General features: G+C 41.2%; 1 protein-coding gene across 1 annotated transcript in view; it reads right to left on the bottom strand.

Annotated features, from left to right (window-relative positions):
• Positions 1-19,892, bottom strand: part of LOC112262590 (succinyl-CoA:3-ketoacid coenzyme A transferase 1, mitochondrial) — a 130,053-nt gene that overhangs the window by 94,423 nt on the left and 15,738 nt on the right. The window contains exons 6-7 of the mRNA XM_024438216.2: positions 17,986-18,092; positions 15,088-15,148 (exon numbers count right to left, since the gene is read on the bottom strand). Of these exons, the coding sequence (XP_024293984.1) occupies positions 15,088-15,148; positions 17,986-18,092 (168 nt within the window). The remainder of the gene's footprint in view (positions 1-15,087; positions 15,149-17,985; positions 18,093-19,892) is intronic.

The raw sequence follows: 19,892 nt of genomic DNA on the forward strand, positions 1-19,892 counted from the left end.
GGGAGGCAAAGACGGTTGTGATAATGCAAAAAGACAGCTTTGATTGAACACCCTGATTGTATCTGTGATAAGGGGATAACAGACCGAGAGATGGGGGCTACAGAACATTCCAAAATGGAGCCGAGCAGAGTGTCGTTGGCCAGCAACCAGGGCAGACTGCCAAAATGCTATTCTATATCGTTGTCCTATGATGTAAATCATATCATTGAGTTGTCTTTTTTTACCAGGAAAACCATTAGCTAGTTCAATTTCACGTTTGGAAGACTGAGGGTTAAGTCGAGATCAGTTGACTATAGCACAGTAGCCTGTATCTGATGTAGAGTTGAGAACAGGATTGATCTGGTAACTTTCATTGAAGTGTGACAGGATAAGTGAGGAGCACAGTGGTAGGCTACATCTTCAACAACATTGTCAGAAACAGCTCAGCCATGCTGGGAAAATAACTCATTTTATTCTCTGCACATCACAACCACGACCAACCATCCAGTGTAGGAACTTGACCTCTATGTATAGTGTAGACTCTTGCCAGTGTAAAAATCCCAGAGTTAAACTAAGGATTTGGGAGGAATTGTCTGTAAGTAAACACTACAGCTTTGTACCCAAGGGCATTTCCATCTGAAAGGTCCCATGAGCACCAGCATGAAGTTCGTAGGAACATATCAAATTTGGTGTCAAATGAAAGCTAACATGCTGACACATAAATTTTATTCAATCATTGCACCCGCACCGCTTGTGCATCTTATAGAATAGAACTTGGTCCAATTTGTGACGCTTGATGCGCTACAAGTCCTGCCTCTCCCATCTCCTCATTCATTTTTAGGAGCATATACCCACGTGGATGAACTGAGATCCACACTCGAGTCAAGTTGGTGGTGGTAATGCACCTTAAAGTTGGTTGCCAACCACCATATGAAGTCCAAAGAAGAAGAAGCCTGAAGGAGGAGAGATTACTAGAAACTAACTCGGTTTACCCTTTTATCTGTGGATTACTTGTCAGAGTAGAGGACCTTGTGCATTTCAGGGTAAAATAACAACCCAATGTTTATATTCCGGGACAAATTAGCTAGCAACAGCAAGATAGCTAAATTGCCATAAATTATTAATGCTTTTCAACCTGTCCCCAAATTAATATGGTAAGTTCAGAGTTCGTTTTGATATTTCAACCTGAGGCTCCTGGTCGCATCTGGTGTGGGTGGACAAAATCAACAGAGGTCTGGTTAGCATGTAAGAGTCTATATTTGGGTAAATTAAGCAATATATACATTTTTCAACCATTCTCCATTTAAAAAAAAATTGCCATAAGTAAAAGCTTTGATTTCTAGAAAACAGATGGAAAAAATGGGTCTTAGAAAACTTCTACCAGAAAGTCTTAAAAAGTATTACAAATACATAAAAACACAATCATGTTGACGTAAAGACCCCTGCTAACTAATATCAAAACGTACATTTATTTTGAGAAATTGTATACCTTCTGTAAGATATTTTCAATTTTCTTTCTCTCTCATGACGAGGGAGGATAATGAAAGTCCAATTAGTTATACCAATTAGTTTAAATGATTTTACTGATATCAATTTTGGCCAAGACCAAAGAGCTGTCAAAGGACACCAGAAACAAAATTGTAGACCTGCACCAGGTAAAACTAACAATACTGTTACCGAATTGTTAACAGAATTATCCAAAAACTGTAATGGAATTACTGCAACTGAATTGAATACAATGGGAAATCATAATAGTCACAAACCACAATTGGGTCACCTGATACTGTCCTCCCTGATTTCTTTCTGACGTCTGGTGGTCAATCCAAGAGTGTTAAAACAGTCTGTCTGGACAACCCCTCCCCTCTCTCCCTCTCTATTTCTCACTATTCAGATAATGTCACCTCTCCCAGCACTTACTGACTCCTACGCATGAGCCACCTCTCTTTCCATTTACTGTAAATAGCATCCTCACCCACTGAGCACCGACCAACAGTCCACCCTGGCCTTAACGGTAACTTCCACAGACGGACCGGACTGGACCAAATCTGAACCTATCAATGCCTTCAGAAAGTATTCAAACCCCTAGACTTTTTTTAACGTTTTGTTGTGTTACAGCCTGAATTATAAACGGATTGAAATGAGATCGTAACTGTCCAACTACACAAAATATCCCATAATATCAAAGTGGAATAGTTTTTAAAAGTTTTACATATGAATAAAAAATGAAAAGCTAAAATGTTTTGAGTCAATAAGTATTCAAGCCCTTTGTTATGAGAAGCATAGATAAGTTCAGGAGTAAACATGTGATTAACACGTCACATGAGTTCCATGGACTCACTCTGTGTGCAATAATAGTATTTAGCAAGATGGTTGAATGATTACCTCATCTCTGTACCCCACACATAGAATTATTTCTAAGGTCCCTCAGTCAAGCAGTTTTACAATGTTCCCGAGTGGCCGAGTTACAGTTTTGACTTAAATCTACCTGGAAATCTATGGCAAGACCTGAAAATTGTTGTATAGCAATGATCAACAACCGATTTGATAGAGCTTTAAGAACTTTGAAAAGAATAATGGGAAAATGTTCCACATTCCAGGTGTGGAAACCTCTCAGATCTGAAATCGCTGCAAAAGGTACTTCTACAAAGTACTGACTCAGGGGTGTGAAAACTTCTGTAAATGAGATTTCTGTATTTCATTTTCAAATAATTAGCTAACATTTCTAAAACATGTTTTCACTTTGTCATTATGTTTTTATTTTGTATTAATTGCATTTCTGAAAAGCTGAAATGTCTTGAGTCAATAAATATTCATCCTGCCCTGCCTATCTAAGGTCTTCGAAAGCCAAGTCAACAAACAGATCACTGACCATCTCGAATCCCACCGTACCTTCTCCGCTGTGCAATCTGGTTTCCGAGCCGGTCACGGGTGCACCTCAGCCACGCTCAAGGTACTAAACGATATCATAACCGCCATCGATAAAAGACAGTATTGTGCAGCAGTCTTCATCGAACTGGCCAAGGCTTTCGACTCTGTCAATCACCATATTCTTATCGGCAGACTCAGTAGCCTCGGTTTTTCTAATGACTGCCTTGCCTGGTTCAACAACTACTTTGCAGACGGAGTTCAGTGTGTCAAATCAGAGGGCATGTTGTCCGGTCCTCTGGCAGTCTCTATGGGGGTGCCACAGGGTTCAATTCTCGGGCCTACTCTTTTCTCTGTATATATCAATGATGTTGCTCTTACTGCGGGCGATTCCCTGGTCCACCTCTACGCAGACGACACCATTCTGTATACTTCTGGCCCTTGGACACTGTGCTATCTAACCTCCAAACGAGCTTCAACATCATACAATACTCCTTCCGTGGCCTCCAACTGCTCTTAAACGCTAGTAAAACCAAATGCCTGCTTTTCAACCGTTCGCTGCCTGCACCCGTACGCCCGACTAGCATCACCACCCTGGATGGTTCCGACCTAGAAGATGTGGACATCTATAAGTACCTAGGTGTCTGGCTAGACTGTAAACTCTCCTTCCAGACTCATATCAAACATCTCCCATCCAAAATCAAATCTAGAATCGGCTTTCTATTTCACAACAAAGCCTCCTTCACCCACGCCGCCAAACTTACGCTAGTTAAACTCACTATCCTACCGATCCTCGACTTCGGCGATGTCATCTACAAAATGGCTTCCAATACTCTACTCAGCAAACTGGATGCAGTTTATCACAGAGCCATCCGCTTTGTTACTAAAGAACCTTATACCACCCACCACTGCAACCTGTATGCTCTAGTAAGCTGGCCCTCGCTACATATTTGTCGCCAGACCCACTGGCTCCAGGTCATCTACAAGTCCATGCTAGGTAAAGCTCTGCCTTATCTCAGTTCGAGGGTCACGATGGCAACACCCACCCGTAGCACGCGCTCCAGCAGGTGTATCTCAATGATCATCCCTAAAGCCAACACCTCATTTGGCCGCCTTTCCTTCCAGTTCTCTGCGGCCTGTGACTGGAACGAATTGCAAAAATCGTTGAAGTTTTAGACTTTTATCTCCCTCACCAACTTTAAACATCTGCCATCTATGCAGCTAACCGATCGCTGTAGCTGTACATAGTCCATCGGTAAATAGCCCACCCAATTTACCTACCTCATCCCCATACTGTTTTTATTTATTTACTTTTCTGCTCTTTTGCACACCAGTATCTCTACCTGCACAGTGGACCATCTGATAATTTATCACTCCAGTGTTAATCTGTTAAATTGTAATTATTCGCCTACCTCCTCATGCCTTTTGCACACTCTTTTTTTATTTTTTCTACTGTGTTAGACTTGTTAATTGTTTACTCCATGTGTAACTCTGTGTTGCTGTCTGTTCACACTGCTATGATTTATCTTGGCCAGGTCGCAGTTGTAAATGAGAACTTGTTCTCAACTAGCCTACCTGGTTAAATAAAGGTGAAATAAATAAATAAAATTCAACCCCTTTGAAATGGCAAGCCTAAATAAGTTCAGGGGTAAAAATGTGCTAGTCACATAATAGGTTGCATGGACTCACTCTGTGTGCAATTACAGTGTTTAATAAGATTTTTTAATGAAGTTTTTACCCCTGACTACCTCATCTCTGTGCCTCACAAAGTGATCTGTAAGGTCTCTCAGTCAATCAGTGAATTTCAAACACAGACTCAACAACAAAGACCAGGGAGGTTTTCCATTGACTCTCAAAGAAGGGCACCTATTGGTAGATAAAACATTTTGTAAAAACATCTGCTTCGGTGTCTTTTCCAACAGCCAAATATACACTGGACTTGCTTACCAAAATGACATTGAATGTTCCTGAGTGGCCTAATTACAGTTTTCACTTAAAATCGTCTTGACAGGCTTTGAAGAATAAAATAAAGTGCAAATATTCTACAATCCAGGTGTGCAAAGCTCTTAGAGACTTACCCAGAAAGACTTACAGCTGTAATTGCTGCCAAAGGTGATTCTAATATCTATCGACTCAGGGGGTTAAATACTTATCTAATCAAAATATATTAGTGTTTCATTTTCTTTTTTTTTCACTGAGAGTATTTTGTGTAGATTGTTGATATACTTGATATGTAAATTAGATACCCTTTTCTGTATTTCATTATCAATACATTTGCAAACATTTCTAAAAACGTGTTTTCACTTTGTCATTATGGGGTATTGTGTGTTGATAGGTGATATTTTTATTTATTTAATCCATTTTGAATTTAGGCTCTAACACAACCAAAATGTGACCTGTTTCCAGTGGAGAAAAGTACTTAAGTAGTTTTTTTGGGTATCTGTAATTTACTATGTATATTTTCAACTACTTTTACTTCACTAAAGTACTCATTACATTTTGAATGCTTAGCAGGACAGGAAAATGGTCCAATTCACACACTTATCAACAGAACCTCCCTGGTCATCCCTACTGCCTCCGATCTGGCAGACCCACTAAACACACACACTTCGTTTTGTAAATTATATCTGAATGTTGGAGTGTGCCCCTGGCTATCCGTAAATAAAAAATAAAAACAAATATGGTGCCGTCTGGTTTGCTTAATAAGGAATTTGAAATGATTTATACTTTTGATACTTAAGTGTATTTTAAACCAAATACTTTTAGACTTTTTTGAATTTTACTGGGTGACTGTTACGTGAGTAAAAGTAAAGTTGTTTTCATAGAAAATGACTTAAGTATGACAATTGGGTATTTTTTCCACCACTGCCCATTTCAGGAAGCTTGGTGTATGTCCGCGTCACTACTTCACAGTAGAGGCATTTGAACAGAAAAATGATACATTTCTTACATGATTTTTGACGGAAATGCCTTATGGAACATGTTAACTTTCATGTGCCTTAATAACAAACGTGTATGCCATCTGTAAATACGAATAACATTGTTAAATTCCGAGCCTAGATGGTTTAGCCACGAAAAGAGACAGGAACCTCCATGCTAGCCATGACTGGCTGAAATAATGGATGGGCTGGACATACCGAGAGATGAGTTCAGATTGGTCTGCCATGTAGCATGCTTCTGTCTATAACATGAACTGCTCAGTATGTGTAGATAATCCGTGCTACTGCGACTTTTTGAAAAATATCATGGAGAACTGCAAAAGTGTTTATACTGCTCAACATCGCTGCCCTGAATTTAACAGGCGCTATCATCAAAGATCAACAAAACATTTTTCATTGAACCAGACATTGTAGAGTCTTCTGATGACAGTGATGGTGTTGTTGTCACGAAAGAAGTTGACAGAGTTTTGAAAGCAGTGGAATCCCCAGTGGAAGCAGAGTATGATTGCAAATGTGAAGGGAGAAAAAAAGAGATCACAGAAGGCTGTTGTATAAAACACTTGTCTTCAGATTACAACTTCAAACTAAGGGCAGCCATGGCATTCATGGTGGAGAGGGAGAAGCGTTCATCCATGTATACAGGCAAGAGCGTTTAGCTAGCTACTTTAAGATATTACATGTTTCTAATTTTGTCAGAAAGTTATTTTCATTGCATCTTAAAGCATACTGTTAGCTATCTAGCTAATGTTAACTGTCTGGCTTGCTAGCTAATGTTATGTGCATGATATAGCATTTTCTAGCTCTGAGTCTCTACTTCTATCCAATGTAAAAAATAAATAATAAAGAAAGAAATAATAACCGTTGCTACATCTGACCGAATCGAGGTGGTGGGTCACAGAAGTGTAAAAAGGTCAAGGGGTATGAATACTTTCTGAAGGCACTGTATGTTTCACAAGCTTGGACAGTACAGATAAGTACAGTGAGTAAAGCACAGTAGAGTACAGTCCAATACAATAGTACAGTATAGCACAACACAGTAAAGGAAAGTAGATTGTACTCTACTGAACTCCACTCTACCCTACTGTGATGTCCAATCTTGTGAAATATGAGGAGAATGACATTCATATCCATAATTATGCATTTTTGTGTAATAAAGATATGTTGCTTCAAGAAGGTGTAGCCTTATTTCGTATAAGGCTACACCTGACTGAACATACTCTCCTGCAAATCCTGACTGAACATACTCTCCTGCAACTCAATTCCTGCCAGTCTGCACAGCGCATCAACCCAGAGCATATCGGACTGCTTTATCTCGAACACATCTCCGAAATCTTACAGCAAGCTCTGAACCTTTACACCGGATCATCACAGCTAGCTAGCTGCTATCCGAGATGCTACTCCTGGCTAACGTCTCTGTCCCGAAGCAAGCACCAGTTAGCCTGAAGCTAGCCTCGAGCTAGGCCCATCTCCCGGCTAGCCGAAGAGGTCAATCAGCCAATTCTTGGGCTAAAATATTGCCCTGGACCCCTTACTGCCGACACGGAGCCCCGCCGATACATCATGACTGGTCTGCCAACACAACTGTCCGAGGTGGTTTCAACAGGTTTTTCCATTGCGATGTCCCCAGAGGCCCATCTGCTAGCCCCGGCCCGCTAGCTGTCTGAATGTCTCCAGCTCGCCTAGCGTAGTAGTGACAACTGAATTGGCTCCCTGACTCATCTATTGCCAGTCACTGGACCCTATGATCACTCGGCTACACATGCCTCTCCCCAATGTCAATATGCCTTGTCTATTGTTGTTTTGGTTAGTGATTGTCTTATTTCAATGTAGAGCCTCCAGCCCTGCTCAATATGCTATAGCTAGCCCTTTTGTTCCACCCTCCATACATGTGGTAGCCTCACCTGACTTAAATGGTGCCTCTAGAGACAAAACCTCTCTCATCGTCACTCAATACCTAGGTTTACGTCCACTGTACTCCCATCCTATCATACGCTTGTCTGTACATTATGCCTTGAATCTATTCTTCCTCACCCAGAAATCTGTTCCTTTTACTCTCTGTTCCGTACGCACTAGATGACCAGTTCTTATAGCCTTTAGCCATACCCTTATCCTATTCCTCCTCTGTTCCTCTGGTGATTTAGAGGTTAACCCAGGCCCTGTAGCCCCCAGCACCACTCGCATTCCCCAGGCGCTCTCATTTGTTGACTTCTTTAACCGTAAAAGCCTTGCTTTCATGCATGTTAACATTAGAAGCCTCCTCCCTAAGTTTGTTTTATTCACTGCTTTAGCACACTCCGCCAAACCGGATGTCCTAGCCGTGTCTGAATCCTGGCTTAGGAAGGCCACCAAAAATCCTGAAATTTCCATCCCTAACTATAACATTTTCCGACAAGATAGAACTGCCAAAGGGGGCAGAGTTGCAATCTACTGTAGAGTTTAGCCTGCAGAGTTCTGTCATACTAGCCAGGTCTGTACCCAAACAATTCGAGTATCTACTTTTAAAAATCCACCTTTCCAGAAACAAGTCTCTCCCCGCTGCCACTTGTTATAGACCCCCTTCAGCTGCCAGCTGTACCCTGGACACCATATGTGAATTGGTGTCCAATTGGTGTCCATCTATCTTCCGAGTTCGTACTGTTAGGTGACCTAAACTGGGACATGCTTAACACCCCCCCCCCCCGCTTCTCATTCACCCAAATCCAGACAGCTGATGTTCTAAAAGAGCTGCAAAACCTGGATCCCTACCAATCAGCTGGGCTAGACAATCTGGACCCTCTCTTTCTAAAATTATCCGCTGAAAATTGATGCAGGTATATTTCACTGGTCATCCCCAAAGCCAACACTTACTTTGGCCGCCTTTCCTTCCAGTTCTCTGATGCCAATGACTGGAATTAATTGTAAAAAGAAATCACTAAAAGCTGGAGTCTTACATCTCCCTCTCTCTTTAAGCATCAGCTGTCAGAGCAGCTTACGATCACTGTACCTGTACAGAGCCAAACTACCTCATCCCCATATTGTTACTTATCCTCTTACTCTTTTTCACCCCAGCATCTCTACTTGCACATCATCATCTGCACATCTACCACTCCAGTGTTAATGCTAAATTGTAATTATTTCACCACTTTGGCCTATTTATTGCTTGGTTAAATAATGGTGAAATAAAAAAAAATACCAAAGTTTGCATCTGCACAGTTCTTCCACTAAATTAGTTTTTGTACATTTTTCTGTGGAAATTGTTTCTTAAAACAAAATGTATGCCAACAAAAATCTATTGTTTTTGTTGGCATGCATTTTAAAGTGAAAAAACGAAATCAAGTAGTAATTCCGTTGACGTGGAATTGCCACCAACCGAACTCTGTACAGCCCTAACTAAAGGGACAAGGCCAGAAGATGACCAGACATAGTTTCATATCCTGGTCTCGGATCTTGTATGTGTTTTCGTCAACTACTCTGACCATCGTTGTGATAAATGTCATTGTCAACTACTATGTCATACATGGCAGTATCATGCTCCTATAGCGTACGTGTTTGGTGTTTTATTCACAATGAAACTAACAGTTGTAAACTCATGTACACATTATATGATATAATATATTTCTACTCAGCATCCCCGTCCAATATATCAACAGCACCCTGACATACTATGCTGCTGTAGATAACCAACTGCCGCTTGTGTGATAATGAATTTTTTAAAATACTTTAGAATTCAGCTCGCTTTTCACTTTCTATGTTTCTGCAATTAAAGAACATTTGCTGCAATCCTTCCCCTGTCCATCTCAATACCTAAATCTGTTCTATACAAATACTTATCAATAAATAACTCAACATTCTTTCCAGATGTCAATGTCTTCAGTATGACCTTCACACTATTTGTCCAGTTATGCTATACACTGCATAGAGGTACTTAATTTAAATCCAGACAAATCTCTGCGTGCACGCAGACAGAGAGACTCAGAGAGACACACAGACACCTTAGACCTTGAGACTGGAGGTACAAGGGTGAATGTAGAGAGGGTCCTCCACTTAGGCCCACCTGTCTGTCTGCTGTCAATCCCTCTGGGTCTGAGTCAGACTGGACAGAAGGCGTACACCATTACCTAACCTATTCCCTCTCACTGCTAAACTCGGGCCCCATGCAGCAGAAAACCAACAGATCAATACCCACAACATCAGTGCCATGATAAATACCCACATCATCACCGCCGCCAGGATCAACACCCACATCGTCACCTCCAGCATCAACACCCACATCGTCACCGCCAGGATCAACACCCACATCGTTACCGCCAGGATCAACACTCACATCGTCACCGCCAGGATCAACACCCACATCGTCACCGCCAGGATCAACACCCACATCGTCACCGCCAGGATCAACACCCACAACGTCACCTCCAGGATCAACAACCACAACGTCACCTCCAGGATCAACAACCACAACGTCACCTCCAGGATCAACAACCACAACGTCACCTCCAGGATCAATACCCACAACGTCACCTCCAGGATCAACACCCACAACGTCACCTCCAGGATCAACACCCACAACGTCACCTCCAGGATCAACAACCACAACGATCCAGGATCACCCACAACGGATCACCTCCAGGATCCTCCAGGATCAACACCCACAACGTCACCTCCAGGATCAACACCCACAACGTCACCTCCAGGATCAACACCCACAACGTCACCTCCAGGATCAACACCCACAACGTCACCGCCAGGATCAATACCCACATCGTCACCGCCAGGATCAATACCCACATCATCACCGCCAGGATCAATACCCACATCATCACCGCCAGGATCAATACCCACATCATCACCGCCAGGATCAATACCCACATCATCACCGCCAGGATCAACACCCACAACATCACAGATTGAAATTCTGAACTTGCTCTGCCATTAAAGATTCACTTATCTTCAGTGAGATTGTAATTGTTTCACTATCAGAGATAAAAGTGGCTTAATGATTATATCAATACAATATTGCATACATTTCATAGATAATGTTCATGTGCATTGGTGCCATGAAAAGAAGTTGCCATGAAAAGAGGTAAATGAGGACATGTCTGTTTTCAGGTCACAAAATGAACACAGGGCGAACGTGTTAAGGCTAAATTGTAATTATTTTTGCCTGTATGGCCTATTTTAAACAAATGTGAAATAAAAATAAAATAATTAAATTGTGCATCTAAGGATTCTCAGCTCTTGCTGACCCAAAAAAGTGATTGTCATAATGTTTGCATTAGCAGTCACACTGAGCATGGTTGTGTTGCTTTCTAAAGAGACAAGAGAATCGAAATCCCATAGACATATTTGAATGACAAATCCTTATAGGGTGCACCCAGATGCAGGATTTGCTATGAATGGGAATATCTCTTCCACTTATTCTATGGCTGTGTGTGCAAGAGTACTCTAGAGTGTTCGAGAACTCTGCTGGTGATTCTCTCAGCGGAGTAACTGTTTGATAACTATGGGTTTGTGTGAGGAAGACATTTAAGATTAGAAGAGCTACTCCCATCACATCTTAGAATGCTGTTGGTTATGTCTGCTGTTGGCTTCACTGCAATTTAGACAATAGGGGGATAAAAGCATTTGTGTTATGCAGACAGCTGTTTGAAAGGAAATGAAAAGGAGGCAACAACAAAAAACTTCAAAGATTAGCCTCCTGCTGAAATTGAAAGTTTCTTTTGTGTAGCCTACCTGGGCATCGAGAAAAATGCCGTGCGTGATGTTCTAAGGCCATTAATTAAGAAGTTGGATGCAATTTTTCGAACTCTGGTCTTTCAGCATCTGTTCATAATCTGATTTCAAAGGATGGTTGGGAAGTGTGTTAAGTAGACGTGAAGTCCATTAATTGAGATGTGACACCAATTGAAAATAGGGTACCTAAAGTATCATTTATTTAGGCTACCTAAAATATATCCCTCCCTTTTAAAAACAATGTCATTCTTTTTACTGACCTTGTTTTAATTTCCTTCCCTCTTTTCAATTTCCTTCCCACTGTTGTTCTGTGTCAAATTACACTAGTTAGTAAAAAACATGACATCAATACCATTTGGGTGGTTGATTTGTTATGAATTTAGGCCATTTGGTCTGTACTCCATAAAATATGTCATGTGCAATAATGTTTTACAACCAAGCTTGATGACCAAGCCCCCTGAACAACAGTTGCCATCAAGCTTGACTCATTAGACTATGAAAAATGATTGCACAGACCACACTTTATTATCAGTTTGCAGTCCAAATAAACCACTTCATCCATCAAGTTGTTGGACTATTTGTTCAGCACTTTCTGAGTGAGTGAGTGAGTGAGTGAGTGAGTGAGTGAGTGAGTGAGTGAGTGAGTGAGTGAGTGAGTGAGTGAGTGAGTAAGCAATCATAAAAAGCTCACTGCAGCAGCTAAATACCTGCCGCACCATGGGGGTCAAACACCAGGGTCGAAAGTAGCTGTTTGAGTTGGACCGCAGAGTGAAGGAAAAGCAGCCTACAAGTGCTCTGCATATGTGGGAACTCCTTCAAGACTGCTGTAAAAGCATTCCAGGTGAAGCTGGTTGAGAGAATGCCAAGCGTGTGCAAAGCTGTCATCAAGGCAAAGGGTGGCTACTTTGAAGAATCTCAAACATATCAAAATATATTTTATATTCAACACTTTTTTGATTACTACATGATTCCATGTGTTATTTCATAGTTTTGACATCTTCACTATTATTCTACAATGTAGAAAATAGTAAAAATAAAGAAAAACCCTTGAATAAGTAATGTGTGGCCAAACTTTTGACTGATACTGTATGTATGTATGTATGTATGTATGTATGTATGTATGTATGTATGTATGTATGTATGTATGTATGGTACTGCTCTAGGGATATAATTGTTGTTTGCATAACCTTATATACTATTATGTATTGATAGTAATGTGCACTGCAGAGAACACCAGAAGAAGAATTATCACAGTGAATTAATGTAATGTTTGTTTGTTTAAATTAATCCCATAAGGGATGGGTTGACAACTGGCGATTTGACACGAAAATAAAATGTAATTCATTCATTCATTAAAATGGTATTCAGACACTCGAGACAGATGGTTGAGAATCCTAAAGGTTGAAGCCGACAGTTTATGATTACACACAAACAATTACATCCCCAGCAGCCTGGATCTCTCCTCTCGCTCAACTCAACTGGTTTATTATTCACGGACCTCAAGAGAACTCACAACACACACTCGCTCACGCACGCACGTACACACACAGTATCAACAACTTCAACATACCTATAAGCCAAGTAAGTGGGTGCTACACATTTGTCGAGAATAAATTGAGTTTTCCCCAATATAATGTAGCCTAAAGCGCTTTGAGTACATGGCAGAATAAGCCAATGTAAATGTCCTTGTAAAAGACTGTTGTTCCAGAGTCACACTGGACTCACATCTTCGACCCCGCTGATACCCCTTTTACCGCCTTAACTTATAAAATATGCTTCTTGCATTGAAAACAGACAGCTCTCCAGCTAGGTCTCCTCTGCACTATATAGCGTGATAAATCTCAACGGCTGCCTTGGATTAATTGAAAAGAGAAGTACTGTACATTGAAAGTGTCTAATGGAATATAAGAAAGCGCTTCTCTCTCCCAGCACATGAATCCAGCCCAGAGCCTGAGCACCCAGCTACTGAGTCAGACTTTCCATTCCTTCTCATGACTAAGAGGGTTTATATCTTCACACAGACAACGGGGGGGCTGGAGGGGTGGGGTAGTGGTTTATATCTCCACAGAGCAGAGGATGGGGGCTGGTGGTTTATTTCTCCACAGAGCAGAGGGTGGGGGTAGTGGTTTATATCTCCACAGAGCAGAGGGTGGGGGTAGTGGTTTATATCTCCACAGAGCAGAGGGTGGGGGCTGGTGGTTTATTTCTCCACAGAGCAGAGGGTGGGGGTAGAGGTTTATATCTCCACAGAGCAGAGGGTGGTGGGCTGGTGGTTTATATCTCCACAGAGCAGAGGGTGGTGGGCTGGTGGTTTATATCTCCACAGAGCAGAGGGTGGTGGGCTGGTGGTTTATATATCCACAGAGATGAGGGTCGGGGGTAGTGGTTTATATCTCCACAGAGCAGAGGGTGGTGGGCTGGTGGTTTATATCTCCACAGAGCAGAGGGTGGTGGGCTGGTGGTTTATATCTCCACAGAGCAGAGGGTGGTGGGCTGGTGGTTTATATATCCACAGAGATGAGGGTCGGGGGTAGTGGTTTATATCTCCACAGAGCAGTGGGTGGGGGGCTGGTGGTTTAGATCTCCACAGAGACAGGTGGAGGGGCTGGTGGTTTACATCTCTGGGGGGGTGGGGGGGGGTATATCTCAAAAGGCTAAAATGCTGAGTCTCTGGCGATTCATGTCAGCCATCGTAAGTTTGGTGATGGGGGTGACAGCCAGTTTATAGCCAGTCTGGGGCTGGAGGATGATCAATGTGCTCAGGGCAAGCTGCCATAAACGACCCAGAGAGCAGTAATGTCACCACACAAAGCCCCAACCCAGTCTGCATCACACTGATGGAGAGAGAGGCCAGACAACAGAAACAGTACCCAAACGCTTTTGCACAGTGCCCCCCTCCATTAACGTCTCTCGAAGCGGCGCAGCAGTCTAAGGCATTGCATCTCAGTGCAAGAAGCATCACTACAGTCCCTGGTTCGATTCCAGGCTGTAACTGACTAGCCTAGTTAAATAAAGGTTCAACTCAAACATTTACAAAATAGATACATTACTTTTTTTCCTTTTACAAAAATTATGTTTTTTAAAATAATTGTCTTGTGACCAGCAATGTTTCTAAGGACAACCCAGTCTTAAGCCACAACCCCAGAAGGACTGGCTGAGAGCCACCATGTGGTAATCACTGGACTGGACCACATAACATTGTGACCCCCAAAAGTGGATATAATACCAGCAGACTGAGCCAACTTGTATCATCTAGACTTTCCATCAGGCCATCCAAATGAGGCAGTAGTCATATTACTGGTTTCTCATTGTCTACCACAAATTTTTCTCTCTTTGATTCTCTATTCAATTCAGCAGACTTTATTGACATGGCCAGTTAAATTACTTACATTGTCAAAATACACTTATAACAACAGTAGTGGGACTAACAGCAATAAGACATCAACAATAATAGTAGTAGTAGTATTAGTGGAAATGGTATTACTATTAACAGCAACAACAATAGCTCTCCCTCTGTGCTGTTAAGACAGCAGAGCAGTACCATAGACAGGGGAGGGGAAAGGGGGCTGGAGTGCAGGGACATGGCACATACCTCTACGATGGTGACTTTGGCTGCCTTGCACATGGGCTGGTTGAAGTTCCTAGCTGTTTTCCTAGACACACACACAGAGAGACAGAGAGACGGCCTTAGCTCACAATAGTGCTGCATGGTATACAAAACTTCTGTACTTTATCAATACTCGAACAGGAAAAACTTTTCAGCACGATAATTTGATACTTTCGGTACTTCTGTCACGTGTCACATCATATAAGGATTTAGAGGATGGAGTCTGTCTAGTAATTTGTCTGAATCTCCTCAAGGGGGCAGTAATAAACTAGCCAAATTACTTGCGCTTGCAGCTGACACCGCAGGCCCCTTTTGAGAAGCAAGCAGAAACTTCATACCTCCACGCCAGAAACTTGTTGATAAAACTGGCTGTAGAAGCCAACAATGGGAAGACTTTGATTACAGAGCAGACGAGGACCAGCCCAACAAAACCAATTAAGCAAAATGTGTTCCAAAATAGTGCAGTGCAAGGGAGGCTTAGTTCCAAAATAACATGAAGAAGCTATTTTATGACATTTGCATTGTAACATTGTCATTATTCTACTAAATTTGAAACAAGAAAAAATTTTAATAATGACAAACATACACTGAGTGCACAAAACATTAGGAACACCGGCTCTTTCCATGACGGACTTACCAGGTGAAAGATATGATCCCTTATTGTTGTCACTTGTTAAATCCACTTCAATCAGTGTAGACGAAGTTGAGAAGACAGGTTAAATAAGGATGTTTAAGCCTTGAGACATTTGAGAGCTGGATTGTGTATGTGCGCCATTTAGAGGGTGAATGGGCAAGATAAAAATTGTAAGTGCCTTTGAACGGGGTATGGTAGTAGGTGCAACGCTGCTGGATTTTACACACAACAGTTCCCTGTGTGTATCAAGAATGGTCCACCACCCAAAGGACATCCAGACAACTTGACACAACTGTGGGAAAGATAGAATGCTTTTGCATTACTGTGGAATGCTTTTGACTCCTTGTAGAGTCCTTGCCCTGTCGAATTGAGGCTGTTCTGAGGGAAAAAGTGGGGGTGCAGCTCAATATAAGGAGGGTGTTCCTAATGTTTTGTATACATTTTGTTAATTAAAATGATTTAGCTGTAATGAATCCTAGGTCTAATGAATGCCATTTGACCCAATATTAGGACCATAGATGAGCAAATTAACCCCAATATGTATCAAATGACATTTTAAAAACAGTTTTGTCTGCTCAGTCTCTGACATGGTTTTGCATAAGGAACATTTTAGGTATTCTTCTGCTATTTGATATGGTGTTTTATTTTTACGTGAAATTGAATATAGAATATATTTTATTTGTTCTACCAGTTAACAACATTATGTTCAAAAAAATAAAGCTCAATAGTTATTCTGTGACTTTAGCTAATACGCATTTTTTTGTTGCTGTGGTATCATTTCGGTACAGAGTATCGTTTTGATATCATGATACTAAACCTGGTATCAGTAGAAGTCAAAAATCAGGTTTCGTCCCAACACTCGCTCACAATTGATGGATTCTGGGTTCTGACTTCTAAAATGGGAAATAGGGTTAATTATCAGGTATCCTAATGAAATATTGGGTGAAATGGTTTAGAGGGTAGGAGGAAGGTATTTGGCTTGGAATGTACTGAGTGTAGGGAAAAAGATCACGTGGCAGGCATTGATAAGGGGAGAGAGACGTGGATTATTGATGAAGGGGGTTGAGGTCAGGTTGGTCACGTTAAGGGAGAAGGAAAGGTTAATTGCCCGCGTCACTTAATTTCCTGCCTAGCAACAAGAGATGTAGTGTATGGAGAGAAGGAGGAGATTCCACCCCAAATTGGGGTACAAATACCACCACGATTGGAAAATGTGTTTTGGTCGGTTCAGCTGTTCGACCCTCTGGATGAATAAACTTGGTTTGAGCTCTCATAGTGTCCGTCGAGTTATTTTTCTGATAATTAGAATCTAACACAATCATTAATCTCAAATAAAATTGCATTTGTCACATGCTGCGAATATAACAGGTGTAAACCTTACAGTGAAATGCGTACTTACAAGCAACAGGCAACAAGGGAGCAATAAAACAGTGGCAGCATTAACATAGAGCAATCATGCAATGTTGTTCTCTTTTTCAAATAAGCAACCATTGTTTCAACACTGCCAGTCTTTGCCTGTGAAATCAAAGGGGATTGTTAGTTGGAAAGCAAATACTGCACCCCTGTGGTGACAAATTGAATTGCATTTACTAGGACATTTTCAGTGTACAGGAGTGTAATTATTCACAGGTTTGAATGCAAGGTTGTAAACAAAACAAACAACAATATGGGTCCGTTTTCATATGTGGACAGAGTGAATGTTCTTGTCACATCCTGACAGACAAGTGAACTAAGAAGAAAGGCAATTTCAGTCAGACTTAATTCTGATTTGTTTTTTGTTTTCTGGAGAATGTTCAATCTCTTTAAGCTGTCTATTGTCAATATCTTAATTCAGTCACTGAGTTAAAGGCTTGTATCTCCTACCATCAATCAATCTGGCACAGAGCCAAGCGACCTGCAGGCCCCGACTGCTGCTTATTGTGGTAACATCACAAAGTGATTAGAAAGGGTTCAACCTGACCTGGCGAAAGCAGTGATCTAAATCACAGTGACTTGGGTAAATGTGTGTTAAATGTTTATTCCCACAACACTATTATCATGGCTAATAGCCGTAATGATGCACCCTGTCTCTTCAGCAGCATTACAGTCTTAGCGACAGCAGATTTTCTAAGGGGTACATGAGCTCCTGAGGTCATAATAAATGGCACCCTATGCTTTGTGCAGGGATTCAAGGAGTAGGATGGAGTAAGCTGCCCTGATATCAGGTCATTTTTAGATTGACAGACACAGGTGAATGTAATGGTAGCTACCTGAAGACGATGTTCCCGGCCTTGTCAGCCTTCCAGGCCTTGACCAGAGCAAAGTCTCCAGTGATGGCCTTCTCCATGATGTAATGCCTGCCATTAAACTCCCGCACCTGCCGAACAATGACATAGCAAGCCATTCAAGAGACAGGACCAGAAGACAGCTGGATATGACAGCACGTCGTGTGTGGTTGTAAAGCTAACGGTGTGCCATTTCAGTATGTGTTAATAATAGCAGTCAGAGATGGAGGCGTGTCTTTGTGTCACACGGTGGTGAATGTCAAGAATCAAAAATCCCACGTTAACATATGTAGCTTAAGAAACAAGGTTCATTAAATCAATCATTTGCTAGATGACATTCATATTCTGACAATCTCTGAAACTCACTTAGATAATACCTTTGATGATACAGTGTTAGCAATACATGGTTATAAGACCTACAGAAAAGCCAACGGTGGAGGTGTGGCTGTTTACATTCAGCACCAGCACAAGCTTTGAGAGGATCTAATGTTAAATACTGTTGAAGTAATATGGCTACAGGTTCATCTGCCTCACCGAAAGCCCATTCTTGTGAGAAGCTGCTATAGACCACCAAGTGCAAACAGTCAGTATTTGGATAACATGTGTGAAATGCTTCATAATGTATGTGATATCAATAAAGAGGTATATGTTCTTTGTGATTTAAATATTGACTGGCTTTCATCAGGCTGCCCACTCAAGAAAAAGCTTCAAACTGTAACTAGTGCATGCAATCTGGTTCAGGTTATCAACCAACCTACCAGGGTAGTTACAAACAGCACAGGAATGAAGTCATCAACATTTATTGATCACATCTCTCCTAATGCTGCAGAAATTTGTTTGAAAGCAGTATACAAATCCATCGGATGTAGTGATCGCAATAGTAGCCATGTCTAGGAAATCCAAAGTTCCAGGCTGGGCCTAAAATAGTGTATAACAGCTCATACAATAAGTTTTGTAGTGATTCCTATGTTGTTGATGTAAATAATATTTGTTGGTCTGTGGCGTATAATGAGGTGCAACCAGACGCTGCACTTGACACATTTATGAAATTGCTTATCCCAGTTACTAATAATCATGAGCCCATTAGGACAATTACTGTAAAAACTTAAATCCCCATGGATTGATGAGGAATTAAACAATTGTATGGTTCAGAGGGATGAGGTAAAAATAAATGGCAAATAAGTCTGATTTTGATTATTTTTTAATTGGTAAAATTAGCAAATGCAGGCATGACAAAACCCACCCAAGAATATCTGACCAAATTATGAAAGAAAAGCATTGTAATTTTGAATTCCGTAAAGTAAGTGTGGAAGAGGAGAAAACATTGTTGTCTATTAACAACTGACAAGCCCCTGGGGTCTGACAACTTAGATGGAAAATGACTAAGGATAATAGCAGATGATACTGCCACTTCTATTTGCCATATATTCAATTTAATCCTACTAGAAAGTGTGTGCCCTCAGGCCTGGAGGGAAGCAAAAGTTATTTCCCTATCCAAGGATAGTAAGGCCCCCTTTACTGGCTCAAATTGCCGACCAATCAGCCTGTTACCAACCCTTTGTAAACTTTTTAGTAAAGTGTGTTTGATCAGATACAATGCTATTTTACAGTAAACAAATTGACAACAGACTTTCAGCACACTTATACAGAAGGACATTCAACAAGCACAGCACGTACACAAATGACTGATGATTGGCTGAGAGAAATTGATGATAAAAAAATTGTGGGCTGTTTGGTTAGACGAAAAAAACGTATGTGTTATGGATTTACACCCGCTGCTATATTGTGGAAAAATAGTTACCTGTCTAACAAAACACAGATCACTTTCTTTAATGGACGCATCTCCAACATAATCCAGGTAGAATCAGGAATTCCCCAGGGCAGCTGTCTAG

Source organism: Oncorhynchus tshawytscha, linkage group LG12 (genome assembly GCF_018296145.1).
Source record: "Oncorhynchus tshawytscha isolate Ot180627B linkage group LG12, Otsh_v2.0, whole genome shotgun sequence".
NCBI lineage: Eukaryota > Metazoa > Chordata > Actinopteri > Salmoniformes > Salmonidae > Oncorhynchus > Oncorhynchus tshawytscha.